General features: G+C 43.7%; 3 protein-coding genes across 3 annotated transcripts; 1 reads left to right on the top strand and 2 right to left on the bottom strand.

Annotated features, from left to right (window-relative positions):
* Positions 1-2,722: 2,722 nt before the first annotated feature.
* LOC124226113 (olfactory receptor 10C1-like) lies at positions 2,723-3,648 on the bottom strand. Its single transcript, XM_046638932.1, is given in 2 exon segments — positions 2,723-3,294; positions 3,297-3,648. Coding segments are annotated over 2 exon segments (924 nt in total).
* Positions 3,649-11,422: 7,774 nt separating this feature from the next.
* Positions 11,423-13,807, top strand: UBD (ubiquitin D). The gene is made up of 2 exons (XM_046640552.1): positions 11,423-11,505; positions 12,783-13,807. The coding sequence occupies exons 1-2, from the start codon at positions 11,488-11,490 to the stop codon at positions 13,251-13,253; spliced, it is 489 nt and encodes a 162-aa protein (XP_046496508.1). The 5' UTR covers positions 11,423-11,487; the 3' UTR covers positions 13,254-13,807.
* Positions 13,808-15,028: 1,221 nt separating this feature from the next.
* LOC124227062 (putative olfactory receptor 2I1) lies at positions 15,029-18,098 on the bottom strand. Its single transcript, XM_046640971.1, has 2 exons — positions 18,093-18,098; positions 15,029-15,970 (listed from the first exon to the last, which is right to left on the bottom strand). Exons 1-2 carry the CDS (start codon positions 18,096-18,098, stop codon positions 15,029-15,031), a joined length of 948 nt encoding a protein of 315 aa, XP_046496927.1.

Here is an 18,098-nt window from a genome sequence, read left to right on the forward strand (position 1 = left end):
CTGGGGCACAACTGGGACATGGACAAAGTTGAACTTAGCTGCTTTCCACCCTTTCCATATTTCGAGAACCTTCCTTTTTGCCTTTGGTCTGCCTCTCATCATTCCCTCTCCACCTGTCTGGGTTCCAAGTCCTGTGACCTCTTGCTCCTAGAACTCTCCCTTAAGCTGTAAATGATAAAAGACTCAGGTAGCGAGCTTTTTCAGAAATTCCTGAAGTAAAAACTTATCTGTGATTCAAACAGAAGAGCTTTCATGAGTCTTTAAGGGTATAATTTTAGGGACCTTGTCAGACAGTTGTGTTAATGTTTTTAGTACGTGTGCCTGGTTTGCAAACCTCCTTGTTGTTGGGGACTGCCTTCTAATAACACCATAGATGCTGATAAGCCTTTCTCCTCCTGGGAGATTCCCACCAGACAGGGAGCTGGTGTCCCTCTGTGAGACCCTTTAATGTGCCTTACACAATATGCACAAAATGAGGATGAGGTAGACCAGACAAAATTGTAGAATATATAAAGTCAGGTGAAATCAGAAATCAGGTGAGTATTTCAAAAGCTTACTGTAAGCAGATGTATGTATCCTGGAAATGAGTTAAAAACTTGGCTATAAGCTCAGCAGTTGTCATGAAAGAGTAGAAAGTGATTACTTAGTTTCCTAAAGAGTTAAACACATACCTTCCATACGGACCAGCTATTCCACACCTAGATATTTATCCAAAAGAAATGATAGCATACAAAAACTTGTACACAAATGATCATAGCAGCTTTATTTGCAATAACTGAAAACTGGGAACAACCCTAATTTCCATCATTAGGTTAGTGGATAAACAAGTTGTAATATACCCATACAAGGGATATGCAATAACTTATCAACTTGTGCTCTTAAATATATCCAATTTTATTATATGGCAATTGTACCCTCGTAAAGCTGTCAGAAAAAAGTTATTGCTTATATGACAGAAATACAGTTATTACTAGCACTGAAATGGGAGAGAAAGTTTTCCTCTGAGAGTTTCATAATGTTGCTTCTTGTAATCTTCCTCAGTGTAAACAAATGATAGAAAACCAAAGCACCCTTTAGCAATAATAGTTGTATGAAGGATGTTGTGGGGTGGTTAGAAATAAGAAGGAAGTGGAAAACAGTGCATTTAGGTATGCATCTCTCTGCTGGTCTGCTTTGGTTTGGAGACAACACTTTAGATTATCAGAAGGAAAGCTGTATTACCATCCTTTAGGCAACCCTTCCTAAATGTTGTCCCTCTCTATTGAGGTCTTTACTAGTATTAAGGAGCAATAGTTTTAAGATTTTACTCAATTGATAAGTATGCAGATGGTAGGAATATGTTAGGGACTGGGTTGGATTTCTCCTTTGAAAATCAAGGAGCCAGGCAGTTCACAGGCAGGGAAGGCCATCCTGCTTCCCTGTGGGGTAGAGAGTAAGGATGTAACCATTTATTGTCTTCTCTACTTTTCATTGTTCTCTGACAGTTTCATGAGAATCAGCATTATCTCCCCAACCAGACAGCAAGCACTATCTGGGCAAAATCACCACCCTGTATTTACTTGGTCTTCACTACAGTGCCTAGCAGAGTAATGGGCACATGAAAGGCCTTCAATAAATGCTTGTAAAATTGAACGAAGTGTTGGGAATAAGAAAAAAGATGTAGATTGTACTTTTAATTATTAATGAACACTTGTCCCTCTGAGACATCTTTTTTGGTTGATGCAGCTCATCTCATGTCTTTGACTCTCCTGTACTTCCCTGTTATATTTGCTCTCAGTGTCCAGGTTGTGTTTGTTTCATGTCTGGGCTGGGTGGCAGTTCCAGTAGCAGTGGCATGTGGAGTCTCTTCCTCCATTCTCCTTTGGGTGTCTTGGTTGCCAATGCCATTGACATTCTAAAAATACCATTCTCTCCTCCAACAAAGGCACCCGATGTGGGGTAGATATTATCCCCTGTGCTGAACTGTCTGACTCACTAATAAAAACACTTATTGAGACGTTATTTTGTGCCAGATATTAAGCTTGGTGGTTTACAAGTGTATAAATCCTCACAAGAACCCAAGGAAATATACTCTATTATTATCCCAACTTTATGGATAAAGAAATTAAGGGAGATTATATCATTCTCCTGTGATCACATGCTAAACAGTTAGAAGAATTAAGATTTGAATTAAAATATAACATTAAAATCTATTCTCTTAACCACTGTGTCACACTGGTTCCAATACGAACTTACTGTCATTGAACTTTTCTGGCCCCTCTTCACATCTTAAGGACTTTGCACTTTGCCTGGTGATGGATTTAATTAGGTATAATTATGGGTGCTAATGTACTAACCAGCAGTACCACGGATGAAACAAATGCCTTACCCAGGATGTATAAATGTCAAAAAAAGTTTAAGGACCTGAAAATTTTATTACCTTGATAGTCTGGTGGAGATGACATTTTATAACTTTTCCCTAGTTATCAACTTGCTCTGCTTGAAAAGTTGACCCTCCATCTTGAATTTCTTGTTTCTTATAACAGAACGCAGGATAGAGCATGTGTGTGTGTTGTGGGAGTCTAAGGGGGGGGTGGGGTTTGGCTCCAGTAGTTCTTCAAATGTAACTGTGCCTTCTTGACAGGATGGCCTTCCCCCAAGATGGGAACCTCGCCTCCTCTCTCTTTGATAACTGGTGATTTGGGGCTGACTGAGAATGTCAGTCATGATCATCAACCCCTTGTCAAACCTCTGCAGCCCTTATTTTCTGGACGGTTCTCTTTAGGGCAGCCTTGACATCAGTGTTCCTCAGGCTATAGATGATGGGATTGAGGATGGGGGTGACTACAGCATAGAAGAGAGAAAGCAGAGGGTCAGTGGCTGGATCGTAGCTGGCCTTAGGATGGATGTAGATAAAGATGGCAGTGCTATAGAAGAGGGAGACCACGACCAGGTGGGAGGAGCAGGTGGAGAAGGCCTTGCGACGGCCAACAGCAGATGGGATCCGGAAGATAGTAGCCAAGATACTCCCATAGGAGCCCAGGATGAGGCCAAAGGGGCAGAGGATGATGAGGGCAGCAGCCAGGATAATCTGTAGTTCCTTGAGTGAGATGACTCCACATATCAGCTGCAGCATGGGCTGGGTCTCACAGAAGTGTGGAATAGCATTGGGGCCACAGAAGGGCAAGGAGAAGATGAAGGAGGTGTGGCTCAGGCCCACCGTTGCTCCACAGGCCCACGCTAGCTGTAGGCAAATCCGATGGCTCAGCAGAAGCGGGCAGGAAAGGGGTTTGCAGATGGTGGCGTAGCGGTCAAAGCCATGGCTGCCAAGAGGCAACACTCCGTGGCACCAAAAAAGAGAAAGAAGAACATCTGCAGTGCACAGCCAGAGCGAGGGATGTGGCGCTGACCAGTGAGGAGGTGGTGAAGCAGCAGGGGGACAGTGACAGACATGCAGCCAATCTCCAGGGCTGAGAGGATTCGAAGGAAGAAGTACATAGGGGACCAGAGGGCAGAATCAGCTGAGACCAGCACCACAGTGAGGAGGTTGCCTGCCACAGTGAGCAGGTAGATGGTGAGGAAGAGCGAGAAGAGCAAGCCCTGCAGGCTGGCCAGGTGGGAGAAGCCTGCAAGAATGAATTCAGTCACCACAGACGTGTTGGTGCACATCCTGCACACATCCCTTCTGACTGGAGGATGAAAGGAATGGTAAGGGAAAGTTGCAATTACGGAACTGTGAAGAGGGCAAAAATGACGCCTTTCTGCATCTGTTCAAAGTTTGGAACTGCATTTCTCTTAGAATCTCATGGCCTTTGATGTAGGGCAGCCCTGAGTCCATCCGGGCCCTCGCCCACTCTTGGAAGCCAGGGTGAATGTTTGGCTCTCTCAGCCTAGTTCCCTCACCTGGCCTTTTCCTGATTGTGCCCACCTTTCATAAGAACACATTGAATTCTGTTTTCATTTTCTCCCTAGGTGAGGGTTGGATCATTCTGGCCCCCTTTTCACTTTTTTCTCCCCTTCTCATCCTTCCCATAAGCCTGGGGACAGAATTTCCCTTCCAGTAGACGTTTTCCTGCTCAAGGCCAGAATGTGTTCTATGTTCAGAGTGTTGAAAAATCCCATTCCAAGACTAGGGAATTTTCTCTTGTATTCTTCTTCCTCTGAAGTCTTTCTATTTCTGTCTTTTTCTTTCCTTCTTTCATGTGTTTTCTCTTTCCTTTCCTCTCAACTTGTCTCCTCTCTGACTGAATTTTCTCCTGTTTTCCCCCTCTTTTTCCTGCTCCTTTTTCAGTTACCTGATCTATTAAGACTCTCTTCTTTTTCTCTCATTTTGCCATTTCGTGGTTTTCAAGGAGGAGAAAGGAAATTTGAAAGATCATCTCTTTCAAGCTCCAGGAGGCTGTTAAACAGTTCAGTTATCCAAAGGAGTCAAGATCTCTCTAGTTTTTAAAGATGCTCAGGAAGGAGATGATAAGGTCTTTCTTGGTTGCTTATTTCTGAATTTTATAGACTCTCAAACTTCATCGCCTTATACCATAAACATCTGCACATCTCAAAACCACATACCTAACCTTCACAGATCCACTCACTAACATATTACATTTCTAAGCACAAACACGGAAGAATAAATCACCCAATATCTTCAGATTCCAGGTTCATCTAAGGTCATAAATAAATCATGTATTGTATATACATACAAATATCATTACAAACAACAATGAAAGTGAAAACACATTTAACATAAAAATATAAAAACACCCAGAGATACAATTAAATATATGCATAAATCCAAATTCTATGCAAAAAGATAACCATATTCAAGAACGTACACTAAAAATACAAAGTCATACCCTGATATATTTTTGCAGTTGAAGAGTCCTTGGTTCATTCCACCTTAGTGGCTCTTTCAGTGTTTTCCAGGAGATATTACCTGAGCAATGTCTTTCTATTTGGAGAAATAACCAGTGATAAAGGCAGATGGTATTTCATGACTTACTTATTTTCTTCTTTCTCTATTTAGTGGATCCCTCATGAGGAAGATACTCTTAGATTTGATCTCTTCTTAACGTCTCTGAGGACCTGAGTCTCCAGGCTTATTTGACTTTCCAATGGGGAGAGCTCTTCACATAACCAATTAATTGGAGAGCTCTTCACATAACCAATTAATCTGTTGTTTTGGAGTCTGCTTCTTAGGTAGCAGAAATTACAGGGTGACCTGTCAAGAACACTTCAGAGAAAATGTCCAGGGCTGTTTGTCTTAGCTCTCCTATAATATCTCTGGTTCAACCATTTTTATTTTCTTCTCCTTTCTCATGATTTTCTTCTTTTCATTATTGTAGATGTCCTATACACTTATGAAAGGTAATAATGCAATTTTTTCTATCTCATTGCTATTGATATAATTCAGCAATTAGTTTATGTGACAATCATTTCATAGTCCCTTACATATTTCAGTCATTCTACAGAGCACTGAGAATATAAAAGAGAAATAAATGTATTTTTGACCTTGGTGGACTGATAAATGTCATTTTCTTGAAAAATTGTTCCTAATTTCTCTTGTTTTGATCTTTTAACTTATTATATAAGAACTTTCTTTGTACCATCAGCACATGGTTTTATTATTTGATTTATTTTCTTTTACGTTCTTCCAGATTTTCATAGACATGATAAAGTCTGTGTGTCAGATAGGATGTTTTCAAGACATGTAATAATAATCATTACAACAACAAGCCCCAAACTCAAACTAGTTTAAACAATAAGTTCACATAACTAGAAGTTCCAGATTTACTTATAATAGGTCTCCTACTTAGTTTCCTTCCAATTCCCTTGGATTTGCCCCTTCTATTATATTTTGCTGAAAGTAATGAAAATATCAGTGGCTCAAAAAGGATGAAAATTTATTTACTTTTCACTTAAATGTCTGATGTTTTGCCGTTCAGAGCAATATAGCTTGTATGATTCAATGAGTCCTCAGGAATCTAGTTTCCTTTCAGTGAATTAGTCTTGTGTTCCTGGAGTGTGGCCTTCTTATGGCTTAATACGGTGTCACACATGTTACAGGGAGCAGAATGGGTAGAATAATCTGGATTGCTATGTGCCCAGGTAAAAGCTCTATTAGGGTAACCTATGTAGTATTCTTGCCACAAATGTTTAACTTGAATAAAATTATAAGAAGATAATTAGAAAACCCAGATTGTGGCACCTTCTACAAAAAACTGGCTCAGACTCCTCAAAAATATCAGTGTCTTTAAATGGAAAACAAAGGTGGAGAGTGATACTGTTCTAGATCAAAGGGGACTAAAAAGCATAACAATAAAATGTAATACATGATCCTTGATTGGATACAAACAAAAACAAAACAGCTTTAAAGACTTTTGGGGCAATTGGGAAAATTGAATATGGACTTTATATTATTGTATCAATGTTAAATTCCTTGGGTGTGATATTAGTATTGTGGCTATGTAGAAGAATGCCCTTGTGCTTAGAAAGATACACAATGAACTATTTAAGGACAAAATGTCATGCTTAATGCAACTTTCTTTTAAGTGGTTCATCCAAAAAGGCATATGCATATTCATGTATGAATGTCCCTTCAATCTGCTGTATGACATGTTTGTCCCTGTCAGTTATCCTCCTTGTTCTTGTCTGAGGATAATGCTTACATTTCACACTCTCCTTCCTGCTACTTCAGTTTTGGAGTATATTACTCAGGCTAGGCTATGCTACAATAGCAAACAATCCAAAATCTTACTAGCTTAATATAAAACACGGTTGGCCATTCTGAAGCAATATTATAGACATCAAAGCAGTTTTACAAACCCATTCACGGACATTATTAAAGAGACAGGAAAGAGGCCTCTGCTCCAGGGAGGCCTCAGTGGGAGCAGTGACTAGCCCAAGATGCCCATCAGCTGGGGCCATGCTGGGAGGTTTGAAGGTAGAGGAGACATTTGTCTTATAACCTGGCAAGATCTCCATAGCATGATTTTTCACCTTTGTTGGTTTTCTGAATTTGTTAGAGGGGCAAATGAAAAGAGATCTTTCTGCCTGTGAAAAAAGTTATTGTAACATAGAGGAAAAAATATGTCAGATTGACATGTGGTAAGAAGCAAAGAAGAAATCAGGTCCTGGGAAGAAATCCTACCTGTGGTCAACAAAGTGGCACCAGGGTGTTTGGGAAAAGCCCTGCCCTGGCCTGAGGGCAGAAGGGAATTTCACAGAGCAAGGGAGGAGGGAAAAGAGAGAAGAGAAGATTAGAGTCCAGATTTGTTATTCTCATTCTTTGAAAGGACACTGTTTCTCAGAAATCCGGATCCTCTCTGGGTAGGGAATCCTCTGAAGTCCCCAGCTCCAGTGGGCATTCCTCTGCTGACACCTAGAGTTGCATGACAGTGGCATCGTTAACACTCACAGTCCCGGGACAGCAGTTCTCAGTTACCTTTGCACCAGGCTGCAATCTTGCTCCGGGTTCTGTATTTTTTTTAAAGATTGGCCCTGAGCTAACACTGTTGCCAATCTTTTTTCTTTTCTTCTTCTTCTCCTCAAAGTCCCACAGTATATAGTTGTATATTCCAGTTGTAGGTACTTCTGGTTGTGCTAAGTGGGATGCCCCTCAGCATGGCTTGATGAGTGGTGCTAGGTCCTCCAGGATCCGAACCAGTGAAACCCTGGGCCGCCAAAGTGGAGCACGGAAACTTAACCACTTGGCCATGGGGCCATCCCTTCCTCCAGGTTCTGGCTCCTGCTCTCACAGGCTCTTTGCTTACTTCTGCCAAGTCGGGCAGGATAGAGTGATCTAGGCAGGGCCTTACAGCTGGCAATACTCCTACCTACATAAGGGCCCCCAAACTCTTCTTATTTTCACTCTTCCCAAGGCTCCTTGCATTCTCTGCTTTCCTTTGTCTCTCTGTATCCCTTCCCCTAACTTGCACCTTTCCTGTAATGAGAAGGCCTTTTCTTTCCAGTGAAGCACAATGTGATAAGAAGAAGATAAGGACTATAGAAGTGGAGATTTGCATTTGAACTCTTGCTTATCAGCTACTAATAATATGACTGTGGGTGAGTTAGCTTCTTGCTTATCAATAAGATACTAATATTTACCTCATTAGAATGCTAAAACAGTTAATGAGGTACCATTTAATAATATGCAGTTCCTGAAGTATAATAAGTACTCACTAAATATTTTCCATTTTTTGTTATTCACTTACTTATTCATTTATAAATTCATTCATGCATTTAGCAAATATTTATTAAATATTTTCTGTGCCAGATAATATGCCTGGGAAGTGCTGAAGATACAAGTTAATTTAGACATGATCATGACCCTCCAGATGCCTGCTGTTTACTGAGGCAACAGACAAGTAAACAGATGATCTTCTTGCTGGAGAAATGTGCTCTGAGAGGCTTATGGAGGGAGTGTGAGAGGACAGAAGATGGGCACATGACCCAGAATAGGAGGGAGGAGAGTTAGGGAAGGCTTCCTGGAGGAGATACCCCTCACACTGCATATTCTTATAAATTCATGATGATACAGGTAGAGTTGGAGGGAAAGGCACGCTCAATGAGCTGGTGGAAGAGAGCTTGGCATGTTCAAGGATGTGCAGGGAACTCGGGGAACTGTGCACAGAAGCAGCTAGGCCTACCGATCTGCAGCTTAGTCTGGGTGGTGGGTGTATATCTGAGGGGCATGAGCAGACAAATATCTTTCCTGGGGAATGTCATTCCTGGGCTCCCCCTCCTGGAACTTCTGGCTAAGGTTCCCTGCTTCCCCTTGAGAATGCAGACATTGGCACCAAGATGGTGTAGGCTACTGGGAAGAAGATACTGGGAAAAGATATGAGAAAGGAGTAATTTAATTTATTTTTTTTGAGGAAGATTAGCCCTGAGCTAACTACTGCCAATCTTCCTCTTTTTGCTGAGAAGACTGGCCCTGAGCTAACATCCATGCCCATCTTCCTCTACTTTTACAAGTGGGACGCCTACCACAGCATGGCTTTTGCCAAGCAGTGCCGTGTCTGCCCCCGGGATCTGAACCAGCGAACCCCGGACTGCTGAGAAGGAGAATGTGCGAACTTAACCGCTGCACCATAGGGCTGGCCCCCAAGAAGGGAGTAATTTAATTTTAAGCAGCTTTAAACATTTACTCTCCCTCTTCCATTTCCAGAAATGACATAAAGATCTAAGAAGATAATTGGTGCAAATAAAATTTGAAAAGCAAAAACAGTTTAGTCAGGCTGGGCTTTTACAGATTTTCCTGTCTCTTTTACCTGGTCCATCCCCCATCACTAACCTGCTGCAGGGCTTTCTTTTTCTCTTTCACCCTAAACCTGATCTCACATTTTCTGCCTAGCCACTGGTGATGTTTCAGAATCCCTAAATCCTATTGGATAGAGGATGCAGGGCAGCCTTCTCTGCTGTGCACCAGCCAAAGTTCACAATCCAGGTTCTAAACAGAGAAGACACCAAGATCCCAGAGAGATATCAGAAAGGAGACTATCAGGCACCAAGGTTTCCAGTCTGTTCCATCAGGCACTTCTTGCCCCTTCCTATTCATCCTATGTATTTAAAAATGTATGTCTACCCCACAAAAATACACTGAAATAATAATTAGTTTTTTCAATTTTATTAACTGACTAATAAGAGCTTCAAATAGAAGAACATGATTGATGTTAAGCTTTTTGAAATATAGGAATAAGCACTTGGATCCCATTACTCTATGTAGGCGCTTCTGTAAATCCAAATTCTCCAGGATGGAAACCCCTGGAATAAAACGGGATCATTTGAAATCTATCAGTGACTGAAGATACAGTAAATGGCTACTGAAAACACAGCAAGCAAAGGTGATAACTTGGCATTTTTACAAGCTTTTTTTTTTAGGTGTACTTGTTTTGGTGAGGAAGATTGGCCCTGAGCTAACATCTGTTGCCAATCTTCCTCTTTTTTTTTTCTTCCCAAAGCCCCAGCACATAGCTTTATATCCTAGTTGTACATCTGTCTAGTTCTTAAATGTGGGATGCCACCTCAGCGTGGCTTGATGAGCAGTGTGTAGGTCTGTGCCTAGGATCCCAACTGCCAAATCCAGTCCGCCGAAGCAGAGTGCGTGAACCCAACCAGTACACCAGGGGGCCGACCCCTTTTACGAGCTTTTTAATTTGAAAAATGTTTGGAGCACTTTTAATAAATGCTTTTTTTTTCCTGCTTTTTTCTCCCTAAATCCCCCCAGCATGTAGTTGTATATTTTAGTTGTGGATCCTTCTAGTTGTGGCATATGGGACGCCGCCTCAACGTGACCTGATGAGTGGTACCGTGTCCGCGCCCGGATCCGAACCGGCAAAACCCCAGGCCGCCAAAGCGAAGCGCACGAACTTAACCACTCAACCATGGGGCCGGCCCCAATAAGTGCTTTTGTGAAAAAATATTTTTTTGTGGCAATGTCCTGAGAGTCTGGGAGAGGGGAGTGCTTAATTTGGAATGTTAGGAGGATGAGAGTCATATTGAGTAAATTCTCTGAGGGCACACAGCTCATGCACCCTCTTTTTGTCCCTATCCCAATCTCAAGGGCCAGGGAGTGAGCAGCACCTTAGGTATCTGTGATCACAGTGGGAGGAGAGCCCAGGAAGACAGCTGGGGAAATAGAGGCACTGAGATGTGAGAGTGGATGTGTGATGGCTTTATGTGTGGAAGGTGGAGTAAGCATTTGACTGTTGGCTTTGGATTGTTCTCAAGTAGCAGATTTGGGTTGCAGGTTCTGGGACAGGGAAGAAGTATGTTGAGGACCTCAAGACCCAAGAGTATAAAGTTCTTTGTAAAGGACATTTTATACACAAAGTTGTCTGAGCCTGGAAGACATTTAGGAATTCTCTCAATCATGTCGTTTCATAGATCAGAAAACCAACATCTAAGGAGGTGCACAGACTTGCCCAAGGTAATGTAGTAAGTGGCAGTCTCATCATTTCTTAGTCCAGGGTTATTTATACTTTGTCTTCTCAAGCCTGCTTCACACATCCTGCCGGGCTAGTGTGAACAGGCTGCTCACACTCACATCACTGCACACCAGCTCTGTCCTCTCCTGGGCATACATGCTCTCAGGAAGGCCCCTGACGGATGGCGGGAGGGTCCTTAAAAGCAGCAGGAGAGGACAATCTAGTACTAAGGGTCTTCAAGCCAGCGAGGGCCCAGGGAAGCAGGCTGGATGGTCATAAGTCAGGACTGGGAGTGGTGGGTTAATCAGAGAAAAATTCTTAACAGAGAAGCACCATCCCATGTTTGGAATAAGGAGGCCAAATGTACTGGCTGAGGGAGAAGGGCTTGAACAAAAGGTCTTCTTTGTTGACTCTACTTAAGCAAAAGTGAAAGAAAATTCATGAGGTTATGCAAGAACAAAGTGCACAGGAAATCTAGACAAACACAACAGTCCAGGAAGGGGATTTCCAACTCAGCTGCTTGTACATAAGCTGGGTGCGCTCTCAGTCTCCTCAGACTCCTGTTTCTACTCCCTTGATTGCTGAGATGGCTTCTGGCCTCTGTGTAAGTTGGGATTTGATAATGGGGATGGGGAAAGGGAAAGCAGCTCCAAGAGCTGGGGAGAGAGTTCAGGGATGGATGAAGGACAGTGCTCAGGGAGGTGGGGTGGCTGGGAAGGCATTGTGAAGGGGGTAAGATAGGCATTGATATCTACAGAATGTGAAGGAAGCTTCTGTGAAGAGAAGCTGGTCATTTGGCTCCTGAGTTCTCTTTTATGTCATACCTTGGACCGGCCACTGTTAGGGATAAACGGTAGGAAGTTGGAGTGGGCTTTGTGCTCAACAGGGCTGGTGAGATTTGGAACTATGGAAATACTGTTTTGAGCCCTCTGTCTCTTATCCTTTTTAAGGGTCCAGAGTTCTTAAACTTAAGCTTCCTTCTCCTCCAAAAGGAGAGGTTCACAAAACTCATTTACCCTAAGTTGTTATTGATCTGACATTACCTTATATAAGAATAGATGCACTTGAAAGAGAACCTGGAATGAGGGCAGTGCTTTGCACAGAGGAGTGACAGTCCAGTGAATAAACGCCTGTGACATCTAGATTGAGAAGGCATTTTTGAACAGAGCATTAGGGAGGTCCTCCCAGGCTTTCAAGTGACACCACAGGAGTGAGCTTCCTCATTTTCAGATTATTGAAGTAAGGCTGAGATGTAGTTCCTACCTTCTGTGAGCGAGGTCCTGGTCTAATTAAAGGAAGGGATCATATTGTACAATAGGCAGATACAAAAACACAGGAAATACAGATGGACAAGTAATATTGAACATAGTGTCACTGTAATATGGAAATTATTATTTTAAAGCAAGAAAACATTAAAAAAGAAACTAACAGTACAGAGAATAAGTGTCCTAACCAGGGTTTCCTTCTAAAGAAGTCATGGAGGGCAACCGTGTGAGTATCCTGTTAGGATGTCAAGTTATGGAAATTCTCTTTGGGAGTTGTTTTTAGAGTCTGATGTACATCTTTGGATGCCTTGTAGTTGTATTTAGTTTTTAACATTTGATGAAGTTTCTCTGGACAGGATGCACGTGAATAAGGTGGGAAATCATAAATGACATTTTGAGATGGATAAGAGGTATAGCTATAAAGGGATAAGACTGTTTTTATTGTTTGTGTTATAACCTGGAAATTCAAAAAGAGAGGTTCCAAGAAAGGGAGGGACACAGCTTGTTGTAAAAAAGCTAGAGGATCAGAAGGGCAGGAGCAATTGGGGAGGGGAAACAAGAGGTGTAAAGGGTGGCAGGCAATCTAGACAACTGTCTCTTGACCTTTGTTGTCCAGGTGAATGTCCATTCTGAGGAATGGAAATTGATGACCTTCAATGCCAACTCGCATGACAGAGTGAAGAAGATCAATGAACATGTCCGGTCTAAGACCAAGGTTCCCGTGCAGGACCAGATTCTTCTCCTGGGCTCGAAGACTCTTAAGCCCATGAGAAAGCTATCATCTTATGGCATTGACAAGGAGACGACCATCCACCTCACCCTGAAGGTGGTGAAGCCCAGTGATGAGGAGTTGAACGTGACTCTGGTGGAGTCGGGTGATGAGGGGCAAAGGTACCTCCTCCAGGTGCGAAGGTCCAGCTCAGTGGCCCAGGTGAAAGAGATGATCAAGGCCAAGACCGCCATATCTCCTAAGAAACAGATCGTGACTTGCAATGGAAAGAAACTGGAAGATGGGAAGACCATGGCAGATTATGGCATCAGAAAGGACAGTTTACTCTTCCTGACATCCCACTGCATTGGGGGTTGACCAGCCTGGGGCGGGGGTGATATGAGGAGCAAAGGAGTTTATTTCCTTTTAGCTCTAACTCACCAACCACATCCATTGATTATTTCCCGAAACTAATGAGAAAGAGAGAAATAGCAGGAGATTTGGGGTGAAGTAGGGAGGGAGACTACAGAATACTTTCCAACTATGATTCTTTGATTCTAACCATTGATTAAGTGGTACGATTGCATATCACATATTACTTACAACAAAATACATTTTTAAGGCACATTAGAGATAGCATTCAAAGCCAGCTTGCTTCTTGGTTCCCTGTGATTTATAGAAAAACTCCTATTTTCTTTCCCATCCAACAAGATAGTGAATTTTAGGTTGAGATTCATGTTTCCCTAATTTATGTTTCCACTTAGTTTAGCCCAGTGCTTCATGTATTATATCACTCAATAATTGTTGAACCAAATTAAATTTCTACTTATAGAGAACAGTGAAATGATTTATTATGAAGTGAATTAATTACTCTGACATGATTACAATCTAATTAATAAAGAACTTAGAAACACAATTCAACTAATTCTCTTCTCCTTACTTAAAGCTATTTGGTATGAAATAAAACCTGGTACTGTGCCTCCTCTTACTCTCTAATTAAACCCAATTAAACTGTTCTTATTTCTGGGGATGATGGTGGGCATGGAAAGCTATTTTTCCTGGAGATCCAGAGATTTCATGTTTCTAGTGGGGGCTCCTTGGGGGCAGATGTGCTTCGGGAGGGAACGGACTTCCTGAAAGGTGGTGGATTGTGGACCAATCTCTGTCGTGTCTTCCTTAGGGTCTAGTGGGTCTTCTCTAGGTTGGAGGTCTCAGTCTGGGTGAGGGGCGTAGGGGCTGGTCTCTGGGTTGACCCCAACACTCTGCCCAGGTTCTGGCTGATAGAGCTCTCTGCTTCCTTCACCACCAGGGGTCTGTTCCTCTCTTGAGAACACCAGACCCTTCCTCCATTTTACTCCCCTCATTTACTCCTCTGTTTCACTGTCCCTCTCTCATGTATCGTTACTGCATGTGTTTTTCTCCCAGCCTGAGACATGTCCACCTTCTTCTCCACTAGTCTAGTCCCTTCTCTTCTTTAAAACTTGCTCAAGAACCACTTCCTGCAGAAGAGTTTCCCATTTTGACCCTCCCCAGCACAACCCACACTTATGGGTGTTTCTTATTACACTTATGGGTCAGGAGCTCTGTGGTGGGCACTAGTCACCTGGCTACGTGGGCACTGGCTTGGACTGATTTCCTGAGATGAGAGACCATGGCTCCTTTGTCTGGCTGGGGTCTCCTGTAAGGTAGAGTCTATGGTCTCCTTGTCAACTTGAGAGACACCTAAAGGCAGACATCACGGGGTCTTCCCTGGTCTCTTCCATCAGACTCGCAGAAAGCTGAAGTTAAGCGTCACGCCATACATCATCTTTCCAGCATATGGACTCTTGAGGGGTGGTTACAGCACCCCCTGAGAATGAAGAAGGTCTTCCACAAATCACGCGTTCTCTTTTCATCAGTTTAGGAGAAAGCCCAAGGGTCATTTCTCCCTCCCTAAATCTGTATAAGTAGAGGATATAGGGATTATCCCCAAGCACAGGAACATTTCCAGACAGGAGGAAGGGATCTCCCCCATTAACCTTGGACTCCCTGAGGACAAACCTTGCAGTTCCTCATACAGAAATGATCAGCCTGAAGGCCAAATTGGTTAACTTTCCAATGGACATTCCCATCCTTGGGCCCTGGGCTAACAGTATCTTCCCTCCCCGACCTACTCACTGTCCAGCTTGCCCTCTCCCCAGACTCCCTAGGAGTCTCCTCGCTGCCCCCTTCACTTCCTTATTCCTGAGGGTGTAGATGAGCGGGTTGAGGGCCGGTGTGCCTACAGTGTAGAAAAGCGAAACGAACTTGCCCTGACCCTGGTTGTAGCTGTGCGTGGGTTGCAGGTAGGTGTAGATGGCTGAGCCGTAGAACAGGCAGACGGCTGTCAGGTGAGACCCACACGTGCCCACCGCTTTCCTCCGGCCCCCGCTGGACCGCAAGCCCCATACAGCGCGGGCCACGGCGCCATACGAGGCCAGGATGACGGCGGACGGCACCAGCAAGATGAGCACGCGGGCGGCGAACATCTGGCCCTCGGTGGCGTTTCGGTGGCCGCCGCAGGCCAGCTTGAGCAGCGCGGGCAGCTCGCAGAAGAAGTGGTCCACCCGGAGGGGCGCGCACAGCGGCCACGCCGCCAAGAGGGCCGTTTGCGCTGCAGAGTTGGTGAGGCCGCCGAGCCAGGAGGCGCCGGCCAGCGCGCGGCAGAGGCGCGGCGAGGCGAGCCCGGTGTAGCGCAGCGGGCGGCACACTGCGGTCGCGCGGTCCAGCGCCATCACGGCCAGGAGGACGCACTCGACCGAGCCCAGCGCCAGGGACGCGCACAGCTGGGCCATGCAGCCGTGGCGCTGCAGCCTCAGCGCCGGGCCGCGGAGGTTCGCCAGCAGCGGCGGCACCACGCTGGTGGTGAAGCCCGCATCCACCAGGGCCAGGTGACAGAGGAAGTAGTACATGGGCGTGTGCAGGCGCGGGTCGCGCACTGCCAGCAGCACGAGCGCCGAGTTGCCCGTCAGAGTCAGGAGGTAGCAGAGAAGGACAAGGGCGAAGAGGACAGGCTGCAGCGAGGGCCAGTCGGAGAAACCCAGCAGGAGGAAGCGCTCCTCTGAGCTGTGGTTGGCCTAAGGAAGGAAAACACTCAGAAAGTTTGGAAGGACGAAAAACAGGAGGGTCTCATTATCCCTTACAAGCAAAGGAAAGCCCGGGCATGCGGGAGTGTGGTGGGGGAAGGGCTGGAAGCACTTACAAAGTATCGACTGTAATCTCGTTTACAGATCTGAACTCTTAGTTTAGGAGGATAGCCATATATTAGTATCCATAGTTGATATATTTTCCAGACTCTATGAGAAGATCGAATCTCCATTTTATAGATGAATGAACTTAGAAAGGCTAAATTGTCCCACGGTCATGGCCGGTGAGTGACTATGTGGGACTTGTACTCAGGCCTGTCTGATTTCCAAATCAGCGCTCTTTCAGCGCTCTCTTGGTTCACACTGTGCTCCTAGGACACAAGGAGAAATCTAATCTGCCTCCTACGTGATAGCCCTTCAGATATTTGAAGACAGATTTCACTCTGACCCTCCTTCCTCTTTCTTTGACAGTGTATAGTGCCTAAAAATAAGTGCAATCCACCCCAGGTTTGGTATAACCAACACTTGGTAGATCAGAACTCTCACCTTCTTTGTTTGAGGTCCTCTACTTCTATTAATACAACCCATTATACTGCTGACTACTGACTACTAATCTGTGGTGAATCTCTCCCTAGGCTGCTTCCGATGTCCATGTTCCTTCTACTTACCATCTAGTGTGATGATCATGATGAACACAGATCGGCCCGTGCATATCAGCCCTTAAATCAAAAGTCATCTGTGTAGAGGAAAGAACACTAAACTAGAGGTCGGGAGACCTGGGTTCCACCTAGCATAGCTGCCTTTGGCCAGTTATTTGATATGGGAAAGTCACTTCATTTCCCTTTGTCTCAGTATTTTCATGTGTAAAAGAAAGAATTTGAACTAGATGACCCCTAAGGTTCCTGTCCTATCCCCCGACTCTAATTTCAATAAATGTTTTTCAAACACATGAAAAGGGGACAGGGAAGCCTTTTAACCCTTGAGAGCAGTGCTGAATCAAATTTCCTGATGGTACAGAAACCATAAAGGTTGATGTGACAGATAAAATTTACGTAGAAATCTTTCTATTGAGTGTTTCCTGAGAGCTATCATTATATAGATAACTTGGTTTAAATATCATATTCATTGCTCTTAATTTAAAAAATCGTAATTTCCTAATTTGTTACTTTTCAGGAGAAAACTCTCTTCCCCCCAACAAAATATCATGTTTATATGGTTTTCTTATTTTATTCTCATTAGGCAGAACAAGTATTAATGTTGAATTCTGGAGTCAGACTGCCCAAGTTTGAGTCCTGGCTCTGCCATTTCCTAGTGCATAGTAGGTGTTTAATAAGTGTTAAATAAACATCCATATTTCACATCAGGAAACAGGATTTTTAGAGAGATCCTACACTAGGTAACAGCAGGAATGGTGGGTAAATTTATATCCCTTTTCATATATTAACTCTGATCTTTACTGACCTGAGAATTAGACAACTCTCCTCTTTTATAGAGTAAGGTAGGAGGGCAACTGAGGTTAAATAACTCGCCCAAGGTCACACTGTTTGTAAATCCTTTCCAAGATTTCAACGCAAATCTGACTAATTCTGAGATCCTTGCTCTTTTTATAAGCCAGGCTCTAATATGCTAGGGACCATGGAGGATGAGAGTACATGCAAAGGCTGACCTTTATTTCTAGATAATTTCATAGCATTGGGGTCATAATAGAGATGAATAAAGTACAAGAGATGGCATTCAGGCTTAACATTCACGGTGCTAACGATATTGAGTTATAAAGAGTCAAATTTTCTAATTCTGTGATGGCATAGACACAGGCCAGTTCAGCCAGGCAAGCCTTCCCGTCCAAACATGCCAAACCCTGGGAACAGGCACACAGTAATCAAATCACACAGACACCACCCTTACTACATGTCCACACAAATTCCCCAATACATAGTTCAGACACAGGTGTACACATATACCCCCCTGCCCATAATTCCTTTCAAGCGTCTGGAAGGCAATTCTATTATAGAAAATATTCTATAATGTGTCCCCAAAACTCCTTTGGTATTCTAGAATGTGCTTCTCATCTTCAAGGCCATTTTTTCCTAGGGCAATGTAATAACAAGCGTACCTTCAT

This window comes from Equus quagga, chromosome 15 (assembly GCF_021613505.1).
Source record: "Equus quagga isolate Etosha38 chromosome 15, UCLA_HA_Equagga_1.0, whole genome shotgun sequence".
Lineage (NCBI taxonomy): Eukaryota > Metazoa > Chordata > Mammalia > Perissodactyla > Equidae > Equus > Equus quagga.